This window comes from Palaemon carinicauda, chromosome 6, assembly GCF_036898095.1.
Source record: "Palaemon carinicauda isolate YSFRI2023 chromosome 6, ASM3689809v2, whole genome shotgun sequence".
NCBI classification, from domain to species: domain Eukaryota; kingdom Metazoa; phylum Arthropoda; class Malacostraca; order Decapoda; family Palaemonidae; genus Palaemon; species Palaemon carinicauda.
Window position 1 is genome coordinate 68,853,801 of NC_090730.1, and position 26,542 is coordinate 68,880,342.

The window sequence follows — 26,542 nt, forward strand, 5'->3', positions numbered from 1 at the left end:
TACATTTTTTAAAGGGATAATTTTCGTAAGATTGTGTAATATTGTTAACCTAAAGATAAAGGATTTATGATATCACATTCGATTTAATTTTTTCAGTCAGGGTATAGGATCATTTACATAAAATATTTGGAGGTGTAATTTTTTTTAAACTAATTTTGTTTTTATTAAAGGGAAAGTATGTAAAGGGGCTGATGTTTTAACGAAGCATTAAGCAATCTCAGTGATATAGTCTGTTTTATTTTAATTTGTTATACTTTAAGTATAAATACAAACTTGCTTTACAGTCACAGAGTTGCAAAGGGTGGTGTTGCAAGAACGCACCCACACATTTTTACAAATTCATTTTTTTTCCTTAAGACTAGCATAGGAGGGTCACACATCGTGGAGATTCCATTTTTTTTCCTTAAGACTAGCATAGGAGGGTCACACATCGTGGAGATTCCATTTTTTTTCCTTAAGACTAGCATAGGAGGGTCACACATCGTGGAGATTCCAATTTTTTTCCTTAAGACTAGCATAGGAGGGTCACACATCGTGGAGATTCCATTTTTTTTTCCTTAAGACTAGCATAGGAGGATCACACATCGTGGAGATTCCATTTTTTTTCCTCAAGACTAGCATAGGAGGGTCACACATCGTGGAGATTCCATTTTTTTTCCTTAAGACTAGCATAGGAGGGTCACACATCGTGGAGATTCCATTTTTTTTCCTCAAGACTAGCATAGGAGGGTCACACATCGTGGAGATTCCATTTTTTTTCCTGACTAGCCTAGAGGGTCACCTACTGTATAGTTGTGATTCCAGCTTGTTTTGTCTAGCATAGAGGTCCACCCATAAAATTAGCAAAATGACTGCTGCGGAAATTCAGGACTTTGTGGCCCTTGCAGAGCGACAAGGTTACGAAGGAGAGGCATTGCAAGGCTATGTGCGGGAGCTTGTGAATGAGGTCAATGCCCGGAGGAAAGCCGAGCAGGAAGAGTTTGAGAAGGAGAGAGAGCGAGAGCATGAATTGAAGATGCGGGAACAGGAGATCCAGCTAGCACGGCTAAACAGCCCTCACCCCAACGGCACTCAAAATGGCCAAAGCTTCCCCTCCATGCCTGTCCACACACTCATTCCTCAGTGGGACGACAAGGATCCTGTGAGGTGGCTAAATGAGGTGGAGTCCGTGTTTAAGACGTGTGCCGTAGCGGAGGATATGAAGGCCCTACTACTGTCAAAGCATATGGCGGGGAAAGGGAAGAATGCGCATGCTGCGCTCCCTGCCGATAAACAGGGTAATTTTGAGGCCGTCAGGAAGGCCTTGATTGAGGCCTATAAACTAAGTTCTGAAAATTGGCGCCGTCAGTGGCGTAGGCTCACCAAGTCCCCCACGACATCTTGGTCTGATTGGGGTTTTCAGAAGGATAGGCTCAATACCCTTTGGGTCGAGGCTGCAAAGTGCACTTCTTACGACAACCTCCTAGAGCTCTTCAAAATTGAGGACTTCCACAGGAACGCCCCACCGGCGCTCTCAATTTACATATCTGAGAAAAATCCAGCCACGTTTAGAGCATGCTGCGAGTATGCTGATGAGTACGAGCTAGTCCGGTTCAACTCGGGGCCCCCCAGCTCAGTCCCATCGGGTCAGTCTAAGCCCCGGCAAAATCCGATCTCCCCTACCAAGTGTGGCCATTGCGGGAGATCTAACCACTTGGAAGCCAACTGTCGGCTGAAGCTATCCGGTCAGTCAACTGAGTCCACGAAGCAGACGAATAAGCCCAAGGTTAAGGTGGCGAAGCCGAGCTATGCCAGTGCATACTGCGAGGTATGTAAGTGCTACGGACACACAAAGAACTACTCACTATGTCCCAGCAAATCCTCAGCCTCTTCTCCAGCTGCCCTCTCAATCTCTATCCGTGAAGCTCCCAAAAGACAGCCCGCTGTTGGGGAGATCACAGTAGCTCTGCCTGAAGGAGATGGCTCTCCGCAGTCGGTCAGAGCATTACAGGATACCGGTGCAGACGTTTCACTAATCTTATGGCACCAGTTGCCTATCGGTGCCAAAGTTCAGCAGGACAATCGCATGACAGTCCGTTGGATCGAAGGAGTCACTAAGGATCTTCCTACTGTGGAGTTGAGAGTGACCACGCCCCAGCTCAGCAAAAGGTGCAGGCTAGGGGTAGTGAGCGATCTCGGACATGAGGGCTATGACTTGCTCTTGGGACAAGACCTCCTAAGAGGCATACAGCGTGTGCCCCTCAGGTGCATGAAAGCAGTTGAGCCGGAGCCCGAGACTGAGAATGCCCCTCCTGAAGAAGACAAATGGCTAGCTGACATTGACCTTGGAGAAGTACCTTGGCTAAGTGAGGTGGCGCGAGAGCCCTCCTCCTATAGCAATGAGTCTGAGCCTCGTACCCGGGAAACCTATTCGGAAGGAGCGGTGCTGCTCACCACCAAAGGGAATGAAGCTAACCCAAATACTAGCCCAGGGGTCTCGGGGAAGTCTGAGGGAGAAGCGTCCATTTCCCCAGAGGACCTCGGGAGTCGGACGGAGCTTATCAAATCTCAGTTGTTGGACGAGACGCTGAAAACCTACAGGGAAGCTGCTTACTCAGATGAAGCAGAGATGACTAACCTCTCAAAGGAGAATTTCCTGCTGAAGGAAGGGGTGCTCTTCAGAGTCACCCGAGGCCCTCACGATCCTGCAGAAGCCCTTTGCCGGCAAGTAGTTGTTCCCCGTAATCTCCGCTTGGCGGTGCTACGTATGGCTCATGAGGGATTGGGAGGACACTTTGGTGTGAAACGCACTACCCACCTGATCCAGCCTCATTTCTTCTGGCCGGGATTGCAGAAGAGTGTTAAGGCTTACGTAGCTTCCTGCCATCCGTGCCAAGTTGCCGGTAACCCAAACCAGGTGGTGCCGCGGGCTCCTCTCCAACCCATTCCATCTGCAGGTATCCCCTTCCATGATGTACTAGTGGATTATGTGGGTCCCCTGCCCCGTAGTAAGCGTGGAAATCGTTTCTTATTAACCATGATTGATCGGTTCACGCGCTACCTCGAAGCTGTACCGACCAGGTGCGCCAATGCCAGTCATGCTGTCAGGGGCCTGACACAATTTTTTTGTAGGTTTGGGTTCCCAGCCACAGTCCAGTCGGATAAGGGCTCTCACTTCATGGCAAGAGAGTTTAAGGCAGCAATGGAGTACCATGGTGTCCACCACCAGACCTCTACGGCATATCACCCAGAGAGCCAAGGACTCGTGGAGCGCTCCCACCAAACACTAAAAACAGTCTTGACGAAGTTAGGGGAGGCTGGCTCTTCGGATTGGGAGGAGAACTTGCCTTACGCTCTGTTCGCCCTTTGCCAAGCACGCTCAGAAACCACAGGATACAGCCCTTTTGAGTTGTTGTACGCTCACTCCACACGTGGGCCACTTGACATACTCTATGAAGCTTGGGAGGACTCCTCCAAGGCCTCCTGGGTGGAAGAGCTGCCAGATATACAGGCTAAGATACGAACTGCCTGGGAAATTGCCAAGGCTTCCGAGGCGAAGGTACAGGGCATCACAAAAGGTCACGTAGATCGTAAAGCCCAGGATCGAAGTTTTGAGGTGGGAGACCAAGTTCTGGTTCTCCGCCCAGGGGAACAGAGACCGTTAAGCACAAAATTTACGGGCCCTCACAAGATTCTTGGGAAGAAGGGTAAATTAAATTACCTAGTGGATTGTGGCATAAGGCGAGCCAAGTGGCTCCATATCAACCTGCTTAAGCCCTATCAACAAAGGGCCAATGTGGTGGGTACTGTTACCCAGGTCCACTCACCCGAGAGCAACTCCGAGGTCCTGGCCAACTTTAAGCTGGTCACCCCTGTGTTGGACACTGTTAAGAGGGATATTGTCAAGAACCTCCTGCTACAGCACCCACAGGTAGTGCGAGACACACTGGGTCACACCCAACTACTAGAACACAAGATTGACTTGGTCCCAGGAACGTGTCCGATCCGCCAGAATTATTATCGGTTAAACCCCCAACGGGCTGAAAGGGTGTCGGAACAGATAAAATTGCAGCTCAGCTTAGGTCTCATTGAGGAAAGTGAAAGTCCATGGGCATCACCGGTGGTCCTAGTGCCAAAAGAGGGAGGGGGGGATAGGCTATGTATAGATTTCCGCAAATTGAATGCGGTGACAAAACCTGAGTCCTACCCACTCCCTCGCATCGAGGATTGCTTGGAGAGCTTAGGTGAATCACCTTATCTAAGTAAGATTGACCTAGAAAAGGGCTACTGGCAGGTACCACTGGCAGAGGAGTCGCGGCCACTGACCGCATTCATAACCCGAGATGGACTTTACCAGTGTCGAGTAATGCCTTTTGGTCTTAGGAACGCACCCAGCTGCTTCCAGAGACTCATGAACAAGGTACTAGCGGGAATTTCCAACTGTGTGGTCTACCTAGATGACATCGTCATTTTCTCCAAGGCCTGGGAAGAACACCTCCAAACCCTAGGGAAGGTGCTGAGGGCCCTCCAAAAGGCAAATTTGGTCATCAACCTCAAAAAATGCACGTTTGGCGGGACTGAGATTACCTACCTGGGCCACCAAGTAGGAAGGGGCAAAATAATGCCCAAAGATGCAAATATCCGTGCAATACAAGAGATGCCCTACCCTAGGACTAAGAAGGAAGCCCAACGATTCCTGGGGATGGTACAGTACTTCCGGAGGTTTGTGCCCAACTTTTCTCAGGTAGCCGCTCCCATCACAGACTTGTTCAAAGGAAAAAAGCTGTTCTGCTGTACGGATGAATGCCGGGCGGCCTATGACCACCTAAAAGGCATTTTAATGAGCCGTCCCGTGCTCCGTGCACCAGATTACACTAAACCTTTCGCTCTCGCTGTGGATGCCAGTGACATAGGGGTGGGAGCTGTCCTCCTGCAAGAGGAAGATCAAGTCCGACACCCTATTGCATACTTCTCAAAGAAACTGAACCCTGCTCAAACTAGGTACAGTACTATTGAGAAGGAGCTCTTAGGCATGGTCTTGTCACTGAAGCATTTCGAATCATATCATGCTGACCATGAGTTCCCACTCACAGTCCTCACGGACCATAACCCTCTGACTTACTTGACGCAGTTCCGAAATAAGAATAAGAGACTCATGAGGTGGTGCATGGACCTCCAAGACTACAATTGGAAGGTCGAGCACATAAGAGGCACAGATAATAAAATAGCAGATGTCCTCTCCAGGCATTAGTGCTCAGGGCACAGTGCCATAACCATAGCCTGTAGTCATAGTAAGTAGGTAAATTTAGTTTGTATGAAAAAATATTTATTGGCCTTGGTGTCTCCCCAGGTAGATAAACTTGAGGAGCCATCTTGGCATCATTATTTGCATTGAATTTATTTTCATGTATTTATTTTATCCTTTTTTTTTTTTGCATATATGCCAGTTTTCTTTAATTTTATGCCTACCACTGCACTAGGTCACTTAACTTTAACCATTTTTTTTACATTTAAATTTTCAATTTTGCATTTTTTTAATTTTTTCAGTTGCTGCCTCACAGCCAGCATACTTATTTCTATGTGGCACTTAAAGTTAATTTACAGTCAAAATACCGTAAAATGATGACCCTAGTTGCAGCTTAGATATTTATCCATTATCGTGGTGAGACTCACTGAGGGAGGAATCATTAAGGCTAGTGGCTTCAGACCTTGCTTGCAGAGTTCTTGTCCTGTTTTAGGACAAAATCTCTGCTAAAATGGGGGGCTGTTAGTAATGGCGGTCATTACGCCACCTTTTTTCCAATAACAAAAGACCCCGCCAGCATGGGTCGAAATGCCACGAGTTTTGGGACCCTACCCAGAGTCTCACCCCCCTCCCACCATCCTATACCAGGCTACTCCCCCTGAGATCTCAATTTCAGCTACCTTCTACAAGTCACGTGAGAACATCGAGGTCCCAGGACAAGGGAAGCGAGCTGTGAAGGATGTGGGGACACGAGATCAAGCCTGACCAATAGGACAGCGGTCAGGCCAATCCCCCCTACCCCCCCCCCAATTGGGGGTCAAGTGGGGTTGATCTACCCAGGGAAAACTGGGGATCTTCCTTCGTAAGTCAGCATCCATAAGGAGAACATCTGCTCCTTCTTCACTCAACCTCCTTGAGGGAAACAACATCTCTCTTCACCCTCAAGACATCAGGGAGGCAGGACCTCTGTCTACATCTTTCCACAAGGGAAAGAAACCAGAGTCATTTTTACTAAAGGTAAGGTGTCTGATTTTGAGATTCTCAATATCCTTACCCAACCTGCCATCCCTTCATTATCACACCCCATTTTTCCTTATCCTCTAAAGAAAATCCTACCCACTGAACCTTGTATCCTATCCCCTATACCCAGACCACGTGTGCAGTTTAGTCCTAGTTTTAATACATTCACCCTGTGACAGTGTTGATTCCCATGTGTAACGTTTAAATCCCTAAGCTTGGCATTGTCATTTAATTTGCTTAAAAGTCTTAACCACACGACTTCATCGTGTTCCAAGCCGGTAGAAGTAAGTGTGCTGATAATAATTCAATTTATTTCCCTTTCCAGGGAACGTTGTTTGCTGTGCTGTCGTTTCATCCACGGCCAACCAAACTCCGTCTGAAGCTCCTCGTGGCATAAATTAAAATAGTTAACTGTTGTGCTCCCCTTTCTTTTATTAATTCTTATTTAAGTGTTATTGTAAATATATAATTTTGTCAGTATTCCTTGTATCATTGCTGACTGGCGACCTACCATTATTATTTGTTTTGTTATGGCCCTTGAGTCCCTTAAGCAAGGCCGGACTCGAACCAGTGGCCCGTAACAATAGGAATAGGGTTAATGTAGCGAATGATTGTGATAAGGAAGAAGTGAATGAGAGAGTATATGGAGGCTCAGTTACTCGGAGTAGAGGTCCCGTTCCTGACTGTGACTGGGTAATGAAAAAAATACTGTAAGTGGTTGTGTGAAAATGTAGTAGGATTTGGCAAAGTAAGGGGGGAGGAATGTGGAGGATTTATTTTTGTTTTATTTTTATTTTTGTTTTTTGCCATATCCTGAGAGAGAGAGAGAGAGAGAGAGAGAGAGAGAGAGAGAGAGAGAGAGAGAGAGAGAGAGAGAGAGAGAGTAGTTAGGGTATCGATTGTTTGTTGTGAGAAAGACTGTTGGTACAAGTGAGATTGTTTGTTTATGTTTTTAGTTAGGTTACGACAGTGGTGAATGTCTTGGGTGAATGCTTATTTTGATTTGACTGCAGCTTAGGGCAGTTGCGTATGTGAATGCTGGATTATTATTTTTCGACCAGCGTGGAAGTGATTATTTATATTCTGAGTAAGTACAGTTTTGTTTATCTTTGCTTGTCGTCATTGTGAATGATAGGAACAATTTATTATTTATCTATGATTATAGTGTGATAGTTTAGTTAGCTAGGAGTGTTCATAAGTGTTTTTCTTTCTTTATTTTGGCAGGCCATGATTCCTCCTTTGGAGAGAGTTCACTTGAATGTGAAATTGACTGTTGATGACCTGGCTTGCTTAAGGAACTTGATTGCGTTTAGAATGCTCTAGTGGATTGACCAACTGTTGATGACCTGGCCTGTTTATTACAATTACGATTTCGATTGCTGTTATTGATGATGATGATGATGATGATGATGATGATATAGACTGCCCAATTAAATGAGGTAGTTATAGCAGATTGTGCCAGTGTTGCATCTGCCAGAGAGTTGTGGCTTTGGCCTAAAAGGACTGTTGGCCCTAGTGTGGATAAAGAGGCCCACACATAAACAAATATTGGTTTTGGGGTGTGGTAATTTTAAGTTTGTTAGGGTTTTTTTGTTTGAATGATGTTACGTTTTTTTATATTTCATATTGTTTATGATTAGTTTTAAGTATTTTGAATATGGATGGTTTTGGTTGGATTTATTATAGTTTGTAAGATATGTATAGTTTTAAGGTTATGTTTTTGTTTATTTTGCCCTTTTGTCTGAGAGTCTGGTTTTAGATAACGTAAGGGGAAAGTTTGTTTTGTGGAGACTATGGTCAGTAGGTGTGATTCAGGGTGTGGGGGTTGTTTTTGCAATATCCCGCCACAACACAAGCTGGTTGAAGTCCAGCTTTTTTCTTGTCGTTGTGGTAGTACTTCCATTGATATTCATTGAAAATAGAACAGTCAGTCTACTTTAATCAAGATACAAAGAATTATTTAGCATTGCTTGTCATCTATGGTGAGAGTACTTCTACAACTAATTCTTTCATAGAGAGAGATCCATGGATTCTTTTAGACCAGGCACCTTTGATCTTGCCTTTCTAGTGTTGCCGCAACCACTGAGATCACGAATGCCCGGGAGGGCCATCACCAAGCCATTATCCAGTTGATTAACCTGAAGGTGAACTGAAATAATTTTCTTAGTCTTTAGTTACCAATCTTCACGGACAGCATTCGTTATTGCCAGGTGCTTTTGAAGCAGAAGGTGAGGATCACAAATACATTTGTGTCAGGTTAATTAATCAAAAGCGATTGTTCATTGTTAATATGGAACCTAATTCTATCATTAGCTTCTACTTGATTGTTTGAGACCTTTGTGATCATAATTTCAGTGCTGGTTTTATGAATTCCTCCCCATATACTCCCCTCAAGACTTCATTGTCCGACATGATATTCTGCAGCTTGTACTTGAAGATGTACTGTTGCAACTGTACTTTAACATAGAGGTCCTGAACATTGCAAGTTCAATAAAGTTTCTGACTGTCATACCTAAAGGTCATGATGGTTTGTTCCAGAAGAACTTCTCTTTATTTCAATTATTTGATTAAACTTTTTATAAACATAAGAAAGGATGTCTCTTCATCGGGAATTGACTGACAAGTTCCTTCGTTAAGGAAGCTTTATTAAGATTCCTCAATTTAATGCCATGCTTACAATCACTTGTTAGGAAGGGGGATGTGCTGGTCAATTCATACTTCAATAGTTTTTGTATGCTATCCCCTTTTCCTCTAGCATAGTCAATTTACCTAACTGTTTCTGCAGCATCCCTTTTCACCATAAATTTCTTTGTTGTTGACTGATTAAAAGTTCACTTAAAAATACGTCTTGCCTTTGCAGGGCATTGTATTATGTAGGAGTTTTCCTTATTCTTTAATCTGGTTCTAATAAAATCTTGTTATCTCTTCTTAAAAATTTCCAGGCATTAGAGTAATCTGTCAACAGCCTTTTAGGTTACTTCAGCTGCAAAATGATTTTCTGAAGTCTAATTTCAGCACTGAATGGATTGTTGATTGACTTTGTACTCCAAAATCATCTTTGCACAATCATGGCCAGTATTCAGAAAACTAAGCTCATGTTGTATGCTCAGTTCACTATCGACCATGTCACCAAGGTTACACCATTCCAGCCATTGTACCACATGCATATCTTTCTTATGCTTTAGGAGATTCCTTAAGGCTACAGCTTCTTCCTGTCAAGTCATCTCTATGATTCCTTCAGCAACCTTGGTAATATTATTATGTCATTGTCGAGCTTTCTTGATCTTGATAAGTTATGGACAATTTATCTCAAGATAAAAAGAATTTGAGTTTTACTTCTTCCAGAACCTATGCAATAATGCATAAAATGAAATTGCATCAAACATCAAGAAACATTTTTCTAGATTGGTGTTGCTGATGTTTAGAAATAAGTAGTTCATAAACTGCATCCACTGTTGAAGGCTGTGTGACCTATAGCAGTCCATTACAAGTCTGATACCCTCACTTGTGCAATATGTTTCATATACGCCAAACTCGTAATTCTTTAATTTATGGAGTAGATTCAATACTCAATTAGGTAGTCCAGACTTTTCCGATAAGTGCTAAATCTCTGTGATGTTAATGTGCAGGAAGTAGCTGGAATAAAACCAGAGAAGTAGAAACGATTGTGTCCCAGAAATACTTGAGTAGAAGGTCCATGATGCACCTGTTATCTATATGTTGATCTGTCTTCAAATTTGGCATTGATGGCAAAATGGATGAGGGTATTACTGTAATAGCTACTTTTGAAATTGACACACGTTTGCTGTTAAAATCAATCGTGGCTGCCAAATGTCTCGATCAACATTTTCAGATAATGCAACAAATTGTCTCGTATACTTCAGCAAGTATTGTTTCAAGCAATTCGCATGATAACACATTTTAGCAGAACACACATACCAGCTGTATCCAGAAAAGAACATCTTGCCATAATTTCATCCTTCAAGCATCTAAGAATTATGTGCTTAGTTAGACCTTATATTTGATACAACACCCGGTTTTTATCACTACTACTCTTTCATGCTCTGCCACATATCACACATTTCCTTTCTGGCATTGGTATTAGAACTAGTTCTCTTATTCCATCTTCTTTGGGCCACATATCTATCACTGTTTTTTTTTTTCCTTTTTCAATCCCTATTTGAACAACTGGTTCACTATTAGTTCTCATTGAACTCTTCGATTTCAGATTATCAGACTTTTGGCTTTTGATGGTGCTTAAATGCCTTACTGCACATGTTTAATCTTGAGATGATGGAAAAATTGCAATAGTATCAGAAGGATTTTGGCATGACCAGCATCAGTTCCGTAAAAATAAAAGTTTCAGCATGTGTAAAATCTATATGGGCAACTGCCCATGTAGGAGTTCATGTTATACATACAATTTATATAAAAATAGTAACTAAATAATACAAATTAATTTTATGGTAAGATTTACCTGTTAACGTTTTCCCTGATGTAATGTTGCATAAGACACTGGGGGTCCCAGCATAAACGCCTTCGCTGCTGACCTATACAGCACTACATTTTCATGTTCAATATTTTAATGTACCCAAGCATAATCGAAAGAAGAATAACATGTGATCAGGAAAAAAAAAAAATCTATTGTAGTTCATTTTAGCCTAAAATAAAAATCTGATTTTGCAAAATACTGAACTTGCTTTTAGGTAATTGTCTTAAAAACCGTTGACTTCTGTATAAGAAGTATATTATTGTCCCCAAATAATGTTGCCATTCTGCACATTTTGAGTGGTCAGGCAACCTCCTATGTCCAACAATTTCGGAGATACATTGGTGACGGATTGCTATACATCTGTTGGTGTGAGAATGTTATACGCACACATCGTGGCTCTATCTCATATCTCTTCAATGTGTTATAGAATTATATGACATGAAGGTTACTTCTTAGAATAAGTCACAGTTAAGTTAACTTTAAACAATTTATTGTTAGCGCTCCATCACTGGAGTATGGATGGTTTGATCGGAAGACCATTCTGTATGAAAAGATGAATAGAACTGATTTACAATAGGCTTGCGTGACATTAGTTATCTCAGCATTTACTACAAATATGATCACATAGGATTATAATCGGAAGCCAGGTGGTTCTGGTGTAGAGATCAAAAGGTCAACTGTTTCTCACGGGAGGCTTGTGACATGTTTATTAGACATAAATAAATATTACCTATCCAATGATTTAGCTTAGTCTATTTTTACATCCTGTTATGGCTGTCGTCACACTACAACTCTCCAATGATCCCTTGGGTCATGGGTTTATCAATGTATTGTCATTACATTAGCTCGGACAGCTACCTTCAAGTATTTGAACATTAAAATTACGTTAAAAATACGTTTTCTAGGAGTGTGACTGGATATATATTTTAGTCATAGCCATAAACAAGTGATTAAGGATGAATAAGCAAAAAAGGTATATTTAAAAAAAATACATACCTAACTGACATAGTCAAAAATAAAGCAAAATGCATGGAAAACACAGATCTATATATGGCATATTGCTAGCAAATTATTATGAGGTACCCCCCAAAAAATTTAATTTACATATGAATTGGTAACTTGTTAAAGAATAGTTGTTACCTTTGTCAATGATACAGATTATTATAATAGATATTATTTGTTTCAAATTGATGTGATTCCTCATTAGTAACCAATTTAGAATATTTGTTACCTTGGTAAAGATATAAATACATCAAAGTTGATATTAATGTGCACAAAAATATTCCCGGTACGCACACACACGACGGTTTCATCTATATATATATATATATATATATATATATATATATATATATATATATATATATATATATATATATATATATATATATATATATATATATATATATATATATATATATATATATATATATATAGAGAGAGAGAGAGAGAGAGAGAGAGAGAGAGAGAGAGAGAGAGAGAGAGAGAGAGAGAGCTTATATATTTTATTAGATGCCCAAACGATTCTTTTTTTTAACATATAGGGCTACAATATATTATTAGGTGCCCAAAAAACACTTTTAAAATGTCTATAAAATGCAATGTCCTGGAGTCTCTTCAACTACATATTACTAGTGTACTGACCGCTTTCCACACAATTCACAGTTCCAGACAATTTTACCCCCCCGAGTCAAGTGAAATGGCCAATTTCAAATGGCTCTAAATGTAAATGCTTTCAAAGCCATAGGAATGTTGTCTGGACATGGCAAAACGTTCCTCTGGAGCTCCACCTGTTTTTGCCTTAACCTACGCCAAACAAAGATGTTAACAGCGATAAAAATCATCACCGTAACGCTGATTGATGCCAGCACTACGTAGAAACAAAGATTCCCCCCTGCATATATCGGTGACGGGTGGTCCATCTTGGTCAATTTCATCAACCGATTAGCCACTCGTGTGTTGTATGGGAGAGGTAAGGATGGGATTGTAGTGGTCCACGTGAAATTCGCGAAGTAGGTCCGTTCCCTGATGATAGTGTTAATTCCTTGGACCGTGTAATTCGTGGACGCACCGATGCAACTGTCAGCTGCAAAGAAGACCTGGGAGTGGGACGCGGATCGGTCCGGGCATGATACATTGAAGCTGGCCTTGTCGTATCGTATCCACGAGCCGTTGTTCAATCTGTAATTGAACTTATTATCATCAAAAGGATAAAGTTTTTTCAGACAATCTTCATATGTATGGGAGAGAGCACCGTTTAGCACTATACTTAACTCGCATGAATCCATTCATATATAATGGAATTCAAAGGAGTCAGCTGTACATACTTTATCATTCATTGATTCTGAACAGTGAGTTAATTTATCTAAGTCTCTAATGACCGTATGTTTCCTTATCAGGGGAAATCAATATGTGTCCTGTCAAACTGGATATTACTGGACTTGAGTTATTCGTCATGAAAGTTGTGAATGGTGATATTTTGTATGATTGCCAGGCATCGGAAGAATCAAAGGGAACTGTAATCATGATCCTGTAATTTTCAACGCTTACTGTAATTAAGCTATAATAAAATTCTAATCTATGGGCGTCTAACAAAGGAACAAAAACTATTTTTTTCCATCCGTTCTTCAAAATTAACGTTAGGTCTTTTATTGGCAAAAGATATAGTGATAAAACATCTTTAGTTGCTAACGTAATAGCTTCCACATAGTCTTTTTATTTCTCAATAAAATGTGAAATTTTAGTATGGATATGATCTATTTTTGAATTATAATACGTTAACGTTGCCAGCAAGTTTTGTACTTCCATAATCTGACTGATATTACTAGAATGTTCGTTCACCAAATCCATTATTTGATTAATTGATGTTAATTGATTCCTTAGTTCTGAGAAAACTAGTTCGTTTTCATGTTCTAAAAACACAAATTTCTTATTTTGATTACTGATTTTAACTTGCAACAGATCCAAAGATGTTTAGTGCAGCAAAAATAAACGGGTTACGTCTTTCAAGGTTAGTGTGTCGCACTGTCCACATCAGTAGGTCACGAGCCAGGGCTTCTGCCTTGTCAGTCTTATTTGGCAAGTCGTACGATAGCATTTCTGCTCCTCTTTGTGTTGGTGCAAGCGAACTCTCTGTATTAAAAAGAAAATGTCGTTTATGCATTTTATTTAATGAAGCAGCAAACCTTGACAGGTCGCTCTTTAAGCTAGTGACTTCATTCTCTGGGACGAAAATCGTTTGCATATTAACTTGTATAATTATATTGCTTGCTCTAATAAAAAGTCTTCTGATCTCTCTACTATACTGCCATATTTAAAATGTATATTTTTAGTTTTAGGGCTCTTCCTACACGAAAAAAATGTCTGAGCAAACAATATCACTCCTAACAATAAAAAATTCATTTTGGAAAACTGCAATGAGAAAAATATATGTAATTACTCCTGTATTAAGAAGAAAAAAAAGGTTTACAAACAAATGTTATACAAGTTTCATAGTTACAAAAATTTCCCTCACTTTCTTCTCTCTTATTATAATTTCTTATGTGAGCCAATGGTACAATTCTCTTATCAGTGGGTGGGGATACGTTTTGAACTCTAAATCTATTGGCCGTTAATGTTTCCATAATGTTAAATGGGCCTTCAAACTTAGGTGTCAGTTTATAATTGAGTCCTTTACGTACATTTACCTGTATGTATACATTATCACCCACGGTATATGTTTTAGTTGGCTTCGCTATTTTATTATGATTCCTTTTCATTATAATTTGTGATTCTTCTAAATTCTTTCAAAGGATATCATAACGAATTATGGTTGCATTTATAACATCCTTTGAAGGATTTGATAAATTAGTTGTAGGCGTTAATAAATGGAAAGGCGTTCTAGCTGGGGTACCGTACAGTGCCTCGTGCAGCGACATTTTAATAGATACATGATATGAGTGATTCAGAGCACTTAGTACCACAGGTATGGAAATATCCCAGTTGGGGTCTGATCCCCCTATTGTAACTCTTAATATGTTTAAAACCTTCCTATTCGCTCTTTCCACTAGCCCATTCGACTCTGGGTGATAGATCATGGTATTGATTTTCTTTATGCTAAGGAATTCACACAATGAGTTAAGGAAATGATTATTAAATTCTCCACCTGAGTCAGAGATTATCATGTGCGGAATTCCATGTTTACAAATGTAGCACTTGTAAAACTTCCTAGCGCATTCGATCGCAGTTTTAGTTTTAAGCGCTATCAGTTCTGTATATCGAGTCAAAGCATCTATAATAACTGAGAGGTGCTTATTTCCTCTGTCTGACTCGTAAAATCCTGTTAATAAATCTAAATGTATTCTTTCAAAGGATTGATTGGGCACAGGATAAACTCCTAGGATAACAGGTGTTTGCGTGTGCCCTTTGTTTTCCTGACAAGTGCGACAATTAGCTATGTGTTTTTTTTTATATCTGTAAGCATCGTATGCCAATAAAACAATGATTTGGCTTTCTGTGACATTATGGATAAGCCTGGGTGTCCATGCAATGGATTTACATGCAACCAATTTAGGCCAGTGGGTATAAGTGAGATTGGTACCCTACCTGGTCGTTAGTCACCTGTGGTGTATTGCGGGTTTTACTTGTCACGGATCTACACAGAATATTGTCTTTGATTATATAATTCTGCTGCATATACTTTATATATTCGTTTTCCTTAGGATTTGCATTCAAAGCATTTATGTTTTTTTCTAATATCTGAACTTTTCTTTGCTCAGTCTGTATTAGTTCAGCGCTCCAGCCCAGATCTTCCTGTTCAGATACAGTTTTAACAATAGGCATGGATGTTGATATATCTATTAATTCAGTTAATGGCTCCGTACATGATGACACGGAGTTGCATGATAATGCGTCAGCAATGATATTTGCTTTCCCAGGTAAATACCCGATCCTCGCACCAAAGTCTTGGATGATCAAATGCCACCGAGTTCGTTTGGGGCTGTGACTAAAGCCTTTAAAGAAGTCGGTTAGGGGCCTATGATCAGTAAGAACCTTGATGGGATAACTGTATATTATGAACTTAAAATGCATTAGTGAATTAACAATACCTAGCCCTTCCTTGTCTATTACTGTGTATTTACTTTCGGAAGGTCTCAGTTTACATGAATAAAAAACTATCGGGAAAAACTGTTTGTCATATTGCTGAAGCAATACCCCTCCTACTTCTAAGGCTGAGGCGCCTGTTGCAATGAAGAATTCCTTACCGAAGTCAGGAAATTTTAAGATAGGAGAACTACACAGTTCATCTTTCAAGGTATTAAACGCCTGTTGATGCTGCTCAGACCATATGAAATCTACGCCTTCTTCGTAATATCAGTTAGGGGAGCGGCTATTATTGAATAATTGCGTATAAAATGCCTGTAATAATCACTACAACCCAGAAATTGCTGTATTCCCTTGACATTAGTAGGTATCAGAAAGTTACGGATAGCCGACACCTTATCGTGGACTACTTTAAGACCTTAGCTAGACACCGTAAAACCTAAATAGACTACTTCTGTTTTGAAGAATTCACACTTACTAATCTTTACCCTTAAGTTATGCTGTCTTAATCTCTGTAGCACTAGTTCAAGTTTACGTAGATGTTCTTCTAAGGTATTAGAAAAGATTACAAGGTCGTCCATGTAGGCATGCAATATGTCCCCTAACAAGTCTCCAAACATTATGTCAATCATTCTAGTAATTGTTATGGGTGCACAACGTGAACCAAAAGGCATACACAAAAATTCATAATATCTCCTGGCTGTGCTGAAGGCAGTGTATGGGATACTATTTTCTTCTAATGATATCTGGTGAAAGCCTTTAAGTAAGTCCAAACTGGTAGAATATTTGTTCTGACCTAGCAAAGATAATATATCGTCAGTACATGGCACTGGGAATCGATCAGGGATCGTTTCCTCATTTAAGCGACGGAAATCTAGGCAGATACGCTATGTTCGATCTTTTTTCGGTACAACTATTAATGGAAAATTATAAGGGCTGTTCGATTTCCTAATGACTCCTAGCATTTTACCTACTTTATCATTTATCTCATTCTGGAATTTCATAGGGAGTCTGTACGAGGGTACATAGATAATTTTCTGCTTGTCTTTTAACCTTATTTGGTGTTCTATGACATCCGTTTTACCTAAGGACCCGTCCGTAGTGGAGAAAACATCATGATATTTAGTTAGAAGAACAAAAAAATTCTGCTGAATTTCCTATTCTTGAATGTCTTTATTGATTTTATTTTTAATAGATTGCAAAAGGGATTCATCCGCAACTGATTGAGCGTAATTGATTTCAGCGACGGTAAAAATACGATGTTTATAAACTTCTATATCCAAGATATGTTGATTTTTGTGAATTACTAAAGTGGTATTTAAATGATTACAGACTTCAATATTACATTGTTGTTGTGAGCCGACTGTATAAATAGCTTGTGTGACGGGGTACGTTGGGCTCGATAGATTGCGTACAAGATGTTATTACGGGTGAACAAGAATTGTTTTGGGTCGCGTATATTATTTCTTTATTCATGGGACAAGTGATTGGTTCTTCAGTGTACGTTACTGTTTTACTTGTCGTCTCCTTTTTATCCAAAACTGATTTTAAGGTATTAGAAGACTTATAGAAATTTTCCTCTGATATACATGTCGTGATTGCCCATAGACGGGTATCCTATAATTACAGCTGGATATATATCAATGTATTGTACAACGATAAAGGTATCGGCAAACGTGCACTTACCGACCTTGTACTGAACATGAGTTACTCCTAATACATTTAATTCATTATTTCCTATACCCGAGAGCCTTACTCCTCAAATCCATGATATTACGTGGACTACCAGAGTAAAAAAATAATGTAAAGGATCGGTGTTCTATATTTAGAGTATATGATGCTGGTCGTAACTCATTTTGACTTATTATTGCGTGAATTTGTGGCAAATCTACGGGAACCTGCACTGATTTATTTGATTCGGCCGTGTGTTTCATTGGAAATAGCTATTGCCTCACAATGATTTGATAAATCATTAAATGGGTTATTTGATACAAAGGATGTTGATACGAATGACCCACCATCACTCTCTTCCCCATTGGAGTTCATTTTGTGGTATTTGCTTTGCTTTGCACATTCTGAAAATTCGTCTGACCTTGCGAGTTCTGGCTAGACGGCCCAGGAACAGAGTTATTTGAAGCACTATTTGCTTGTTTTTGATTTTGAACTCCATTGCTGTTTAGCTGTTTCTTCTTATTGAACTGAGGATTTTTCTTTTTATATTCATAGGGAATTGACTGGGGAATTGACTGGGCGTTTCTAGGATTCTGTTGTTGATTACGCGAGTAGCATCGACTATATGAATGTGTTAAACTATTATGTATCGAACAAAATCAGGTTCTACAGTGTGCAATCAGGTGACCTTGACATTTGCAATTATAACACGTCATCCCTGCAACTTGATTATTATTAACTATGTTTACTTGTTGTGGCTTAGTTTCATTTTTGGCAAAAACTTTAGTAAATAAGGGATCTAGATCAGTACACTTAAACATGTGTTTCTTTATCTGTTTATATACATCTAATTCTGTACTTTTGGGTGTTAGTTTTTTTATCAAAACACCGCACTAAAGCCTCAGGCAACATAATTGTCATGGAAGTTAAATACATTAGTCGTAAGAAATCTTTCACGGCGATTTTATCTCCTGTAACCCATGTGGAATTACCTAAAATATCCTGATATTCATTAAGCCTATCGGCAATGAGAGCCGCCCATTCTATAACATTAAGCTGAGTCATAGAGGCTTCATTAAGTGTATTTCTTAATGTAAAAACTACATCTAAAGCTTCTTCACAGCCATATATTGCACGTAGCCTAACTTTGAAATCGTCCCATGTAACTGCCTCTTGAAAAGAAATTCCCCTAGGATACGCGCTTGCATCTCCTTTAGCAAAGTCTATAAAACTTTAAGCTTCTTGTAATTGTACAGATGGGTCTGTGATACGTTTTTCGTTTAAATGAGCTTCTGCTGATGATATCCATGACTCGACATTCTGAGGTAAGAACCCATTGACCTGACCTTGAAAAGGAAGGATAGCTGAACGTGCACTTACTAAAGTTAAAATGGGATTAGGGTTACTGGGAGTGGGGTTACTCGGTGCGGGAGTGGGGTTACTGTGATTCACAGGTGGCGTCATGTTAACTTTACTTTTTTTTCTATCACTACGATTCCCTGCGATCCTATCAATATATCAATATGAATACAGACGTCCACTGCGTAAACGCATAAGCACTATACAATAAAGATATGTTGTAGATCATAATAAAATCCCCCAAAATGATATTAAGACAAAGATATTTCCCAAGAACTTCTGAAAGAAAACGGAATTAGCACAAAGAGAAAAAAATTCTAGACAAGAATTCAAAGTAGTATATAGACTTCTTTAATGAAGGAAAAAATTAAGATTTGCAAATAACCTACCCCAGCAATAATGGACGATCAACTCGTGACATAAAACACTTCACTACAAAAAACTGAATGAATAAAGAATGTACTTAGCTTCTGTATATATGGCGAAGATCCGATGACATCAGTTCCTCTCTCTCTCTCGTTTTGCAAGAGTTTAGCTGGGTGACGATTTTTCGTCGTGCGTTGTTAAATGTTTTACTTCCTGATGATATAGATGAAGGACATTTCTTCGTGTTCTTAAGATGTTTTAATGATGTATGTTGATTGAAGATCCAGTTCCTCAGTTTATATATGATTTATAGTTGATATTCGATTACTTCGGTAGACGTAGATACTTTGTCGTAATTGTAGATTCATTATTGTTGTAAATGCTAATTATTACAGTTATAACCACTGATTGTTATAGTTGTAATCTCTGGTTATTAAAGTTGTAATCTCTGGTTGTTATAGTTGTAATCTCTGGTTATTAAAGTTATAATCACTGCCACCAATTGTTGGTGTGAGAATGTTATACGCACACATCATGGCTCTATCTCATATCTCTTCAATGTGTTATAGAATTATATGACTTTTAGGTTACTTCTTAGAATAAGTCACAGTTAAGTTAACTTTAAACAATTTAATGTTAGCACTCCATCACTGGAGTATGGATGGTTTGGTCGGAAGACCGTTCTGTATGAAAAGATGAATAGGACCGATTTACGAATAGCTTGCGTTGATAACGTGACATTAGTTATCTCAGCATTTACTACAAATATGATCACATAGGATTATAATCGGAAGCCAGGTGGTTCCAGTGTAGAGATCAAAAGGTCAATTGTTTCTCACGGGAGGCTTGTGACATGTTTACTAGACATAAATAAATGTTACCTATGCAATGATTTAGCTTAGTCTATTTTCACATCATGTTATGGCTGTCGTCACACTCCAACTCTCCAATGATCCCTTGGGTCATGAGTTTATCAATGTATTGTCATTACACATTGACCAAGAGGGGCATGACTATTTTGGCTATTTCGCCGTCAGTGGGAAATATGTTAACAACAAAATATTGTTCCTGAACCTTCCATTATTGGATTCCTGAAGAGTTTAACTCGGGAAATATAATGGCATAAAAAGCCCCTTGTAATGGTACTAGAGTACACAGACACACACATACACACGCATACACACACACACACATATATATATATATGTATATATATATATATATATATATATATATATATATATATATATATATATATATATATATATATATATATATATATATATATATATATATATATATATATATATATATATATACGGGTCGGGCGTACATAGATATGCTGAATATAAATTCGTATTATAATCATATATCTACTTGTGACATTTACCTGACTATTCTTTATGGTCGCAGAAGGATCTATATGTGTCATAGAGTTGGGTTGTTTATTCAAATATTCTTCACGCTTAAGGTGTCCCTAAACTATTAAAGTTGTTAGTGATTTGGATGTCTTGTCCTTTTATTCATCTAAACATACGTGTTTGAGTAACTTCATAGAAGACTAGATTCGGTACAGAGCTTTGTTAGTGTTGGAACCACAAGGGAGGTTATCAAGCATCTAAAACTCAATGGCAAGAGATTTAAGGTCTACTCAACTGGGTGGAGTTGCCTTCCACCTGGACCGGGTAACTACGTAAGCGACGACGTATCTTACAGGTAACTGCTCCTGGTCCTGGATGGGAAGCCATTCTCAGTGCTTAAATGACTGTCCCCGAGTAATGATGAAAGTGAACCCCTCAATTTGAACTAAGGTGGTCTTCAGAGTTCGCCAATAACTATTAAATGTATGAGGGGTAGATGGAGATGGTATGGAAATGCTCTTTGCACTCCCCAAGAGATATTAGTTCACTAAACGTTCATCCGGGCTCCACAATGCACAATAAGAGCTGGAAGACCCAGCCTATATGACTGAGGACTATGAAACGTGGAGTAGGAGACGATGAATGTAGAAGTATTGAATTAAAAGCTCAAAGTAGAGACTACTGGTAAAATCTAACCGAGGCCCTTTGCGTCAATAGGCATATATATATATATATATATATATATATATATATATATATATATATATATATATATATGTGTGTGTGTGTGTGTGTGTGTGTGTGTGTGCGTGTGTGTGTGTGTGTGCTGTAGCTAGTTATAGTTTATAGTTGAGTTCCTCTTGGGAATCACAATTTAAGTAAAAATGAAATGGTCAAAGCTGCTATCATCATCTCTATTTGGTAACTTTCGACATAACTTCGGTCATCATTAGCCTATCTGTAATTCTAATCATGTAAGATTAATCAAAATTAATAAAGATTATCATAAGTAGGTAATTATGAAGATATACTTGCAAGAACTGTCCTACTAGCTCTAAAATATAACCAAAGAACATAAAACCATTTTAAATATAACAAAACTATTATAACCTACTAATCAAAGAACAAACTATATAAAAGACCCAATTACTAATATACCTCGTCACCGGCAAGAAATGACGACTATGCACTCAGAGCAGCAACCCACAGACCAGAAAACGGATCCATTGGTCACCGGCAACTGAATTGGTAAGCCCTTATTCAAAGTTTGTTTCGTCTTATAAATGTTGGCTGGCACTACTATATCTGTCAGTGATTTTGAAATTTTCTCTGGAAAGGGCATGACCAAATTTAAATGAACGGTTATGAATGGCCAAAATTCGTTTTTTACTCTAAGGTGTATTGGTTCGTTCCGATCTCCCCACGTGCTCAGAAATCCTACACTGAAGCTGCCTAGAAGTGTTTCTAGTGTAGTACTCATTACAGAGTGCACATTTATAAGTGTATATGACACCAGAACACTAGGGAATGGGTAGACTTCCCTTATATTTAAAAAGACAGCCAACTGAGGGCTCGTTTGTAAAAATAAGTTTTAAATATTTACGGGGATAACACTTCCCCACAACACTCATAACCTCTGTTCCTAGCGTTTCCGAAACATAACCATAGTACCAACATAGTATCAACATTTGCCGTTATTGATTTATACTACTTATTATGTTCTGTAGTCCTTCACATACCACAAGATTTCCAATTAATATGCATATTACATAAGTGATCTGTAGGATAATTTGCCGCTTTAAAATCAACCAAGATGGTTTCATTAACTAGAAAAATTATAAAGGAATGTAATAGAAATTAAGAAAAAAGAAATATAAGTGAGATCTCTCATACATGGAGGCGTGCTTCACAATTCAGTGTTTTCTTATGTTTCGATGAAGTTTGTAAAGGATGAGAAAATTGAAATACAGTGTTCAAAGTACCTTATTTCTTAATCCATGCAATGAGTATTTTGTCTTGGTTTCACACAAATTTCAAACTGTTCCAGGTTGGAATGGTCAAGGTAAGGTATTTTATTCTTTTCTAAGGGGATAGTGAGAAGCTAAGAACCTACTAAGACGTGCACTAGAGTTAAAGACTATTCATTTAAAAAAAAAATTCCGACAATGTAAAATTAAAAAATGATTAAAGAAATGAAGAAAGGAACACAGATGTTAAAGAATAAAGACCTAACACGACATGTCAAGGGATTGAGGAAGAAGCTCAGAAAATAAATTATAAAGAAAGAGAAAATTTTTAGAAAATTCAAGGGCATTGCTCCTCAGCTGTGGGATTCAGTTATAAAAAGAACTTTTTTTTTTTCAAGATATTCATATGACGAGGAGCTGGAATGGTTATTGCTCGAACACTCCAAACTAGAGCTTCAAGTATACGAATATATTTTTCGCTCGTTAAGCGTCCATCTGTCTGGAGTAGCTCACTCTGTCCAAAGACTCACATCCAGTCCCATATAGCTGTGCTAACGCGACCAATTGATCATTTAAAAAGGACACTGTAAATAGATACTTTATTATACAGATTAAAGACTATTTGAATAAAGGTTATAAGAAACTTGTGCATTAAATTGATAAGTTAGTTTGATATCCAGGCTATGTGTTCTTCTCAAGATGGATCGACTAACAATTATATAATCATTGGTATCTCAAAGTCAGGGTATTTAGCGTAGGAAATAATTCTGTGCCATCTGCGAGTGTATTTTTTTTTTTTACTGCAAATGAGATGATGAAACATTTTGGGAAAATTGGTATATCTTACTTTCATGATGAAACTTCGGAAAATTACGTGGTTTTGAGACTAAGCAAATCTTTTTTAAGACTTATCAATAAAACAAATTTCTACAAGGTTTCGCTATAATATAATAGTGGTCTCATTATTATTATTATTATTAATATTATTATTATTATTATTATTATTATTATTATTATTAGCTAATAAGATATTTTAAGAATATTAACAACATTAAAACAGATCTCTCATATATAAACTATAAGAAGATACTTATGTTTGCCTGTTCCACATAAAGACATTCGTTGTAAGTTTGAGTTTTTGAATTTCTAATGATTCAACCACCCGATTATGAAGATCATTCTACAACTTGGTCATAGGTGGAATAAAACTTTTAGAATACTGTGTAGTATTGAGGTGGTACTGTCCGGGAAGATCGAAATGTAAAGGATGGTTAGAATTAGTAAAAGTCTTATGCATCATGTATAACAAACTAATTGAATGATGGTGCCAAAGATCAATATCTAAAACAGGAATTAGAAATTTAACATACCTTAAGTTTCTATCTAGCAAATTAAGATGAGAATCAGCAGTGAAAACCAGACTGGAGAACAATACTTGTAACAAGGTAGAATGAAAGAATTACAACAAATATTCGTTATACATTGAACACCAAAAATTCCAGAAGACTTTTCAATAAGCCTTTTTTTGTGCAATGAAAGAAGGCATAGACTTAATGAGTTTCTCAAAAGTAAAACTGTTATCGAGAATCACACCTAAAATTACAAAAGAGGCATACAGAGTTAAAGAAACCTTATCAATGCTAAGATCAAGATACTGAGGATCAACTATCCTCGACTTACTTGCAATCATGTTAGGATCGAACTTCATGCCTCATAATTTGCGCTATGCACTAATTCTAGCAACATCTCTATTATGGGATTCAGCATCCCTAGATCTATATTCAGGAGATGGAATTGATATAAAGAGAGTAGCATCATCTGCATATGCAACGAGATTGTTTTCTAGGCCAAACCATATATCATGTGTATATAGTATAACAAGTAATGTGCCATAAACACTACCCTGAGGGACACCAGATATCACATTCCTATGCTCGCTGTGGTGCCCATCAATAACAACTATCTGAAACCTATTACCTGAAATTCAATGATGATGCTAAGAAAATACCTCAATGAAACTTCTTTTCGACTCAAATAAACTGATTTTATTCAAGGTGCTAAGCTGACATCAGTATTTACTGTATCCATCAATGAATATATCTATCATGCAAAGTTAATGCTTAACTGTCATCAATCACCAGCCTTCTAACAACAGCTACTTTATTCTTCGGTTTCTGATACTGCTACTAGCTACTAAAAATCCACTAATAATGAATTAGGATAGCAATATTTGCTAAAATATTAATTGTTATCAAATTACATTTAGAAAATTATACAATATCTTTCAAGTTAAATAGAGTATCCCCATTTAACCTCTCTCAACAAACCATAAAACCGAAATGACTTCCCTATCGGACATGCACGATATTATCTGGTAGACCCCTTCCCCAAAAATAGTAAATGAAAATTATATAATACACTCACGCGCACACACACACACACACACACACACACACACACACATATATATATATATATATATATATATATATATATATATATATATATATATATATATATATGTATAGATATATTTATATATATATATATATATATATATATATACATATATATATATGTATATATATTTATATATATATATATATATATATATATATATATATATATATATATATATATATATATATATATATATATATATATATATATATATGTACATATGGATGTGTGTCTGTGTTTTTTGTTTGTAAAAGATAGTCAAGACGTCAAATGTTACCACGGTGTGAAGTACAGCAAAAACGATTTGTAATACTTGCATTCATTCGCAGAAATTAGACAAGGCTCCACCCATATCCCTAGAAATAGTAAGAAGAGTACCCCTTTATCTGTTTTTTTTTTTTTTTTTTTTTTTTTTTTTTTTTCAGGGTTACACTAGAGAGATCTGACTAACGATTTCCCATGAGTGTCGGCGGTCTATTGAATCTAAACTTTGTAGCACTTATTTTAAACCAGACGCAAATGAAACAAGCTTGTGCCATGAGTTGTTTCAAATATCAAAACTCCCTAATAGGAAAAGACTTAACGCTGGACCAATAACAAATTATAATATGTTTTGTTATTATTATTATTATTATTATTATTATTATTATTATTATTATTATTATTATTATTATTATTATTATTATTATTATTATAACCAGAATTAAAGGCATGCTCGGAAAATCTGAATGATACAAGACCAAGGGTCAAACAAGGAAAGTAGCCGAGTGAGGAAACAAAATAAAGGACTAGAAAAAAAATGCTATATACAAGCAATGAATAAAAAATATGAAATATATTAAGATCAGTGGCAACAATAGAATAGATCACCCATATATAAATATGTAAAACACAAGAAATTTAATTAAATAACTGATTTATGAGGTGAAATCTGTACACTTATTATTATGAGTAAAAATATAAATATAAAGGTAAAGTTGGGGAAATAACCACCCCCTACAAAAATAATAAACAAATTAAAAACCAAAGAGATTCGTAAACACAATCAGGAAAGAATTGAGGAAACACTAAAGTACGGAAGAAGCATCAAATTGATGAAAAGAAGACTTGGAAGATTGAAAATGAAAATATTATCAACAAAAGAATTGGAGTAATAAAAATTTACGATGATTTCCAAATAATGCTATTCAGTAGTGCTATAATATATAACTTTACCAATAGAAAAAAATGAAACTCCTGTGCATGAGATTTCATAAGAGTAAAACTGGCTGAACTTCACACAAAATGTCTGCAAGAAGCTTTATTATTATACTAATTGAAAAAGAGGAGGGCAGAAAAGACCTGAAAAATCACCGCCCGATTAGTTTACTCACAGTAATATATAAAATACTTACTGAGATCATATTAGGCCGAATAGACAGACAGATAGACTTTAAACAACCAAGAGAGTAGGCAAACTTTAGAAGTAAGAATTCAACAACTAATTATGTAATTACCTAGCAAATGAAAACTCAACAAGTATTGCAAGCCACTTTGTATG

General features: G+C 37.8%; 1 protein-coding gene across 1 annotated transcript in view; it reads left to right on the top strand.

The window, feature by feature from the left end:
* Window positions 1-1,225: 1,225 nt before the first annotated feature.
* Window positions 1,226-26,542, top strand: part of LOC137643061 (uncharacterized) — a 47,924-nt gene continuing 22,607 nt past the window's right edge. The window contains exons 1-3 of the mRNA XM_068375908.1: window positions 1,226-2,115; window positions 2,245-2,744; window positions 2,937-4,099. Of these exons, the coding sequence (XP_068232009.1) occupies window positions 1,226-2,115; window positions 2,245-2,744; window positions 2,937-4,099 (2,553 nt within the window). The remainder of the gene's footprint in view (window positions 2,116-2,244; window positions 2,745-2,936; window positions 4,100-26,542) is intronic.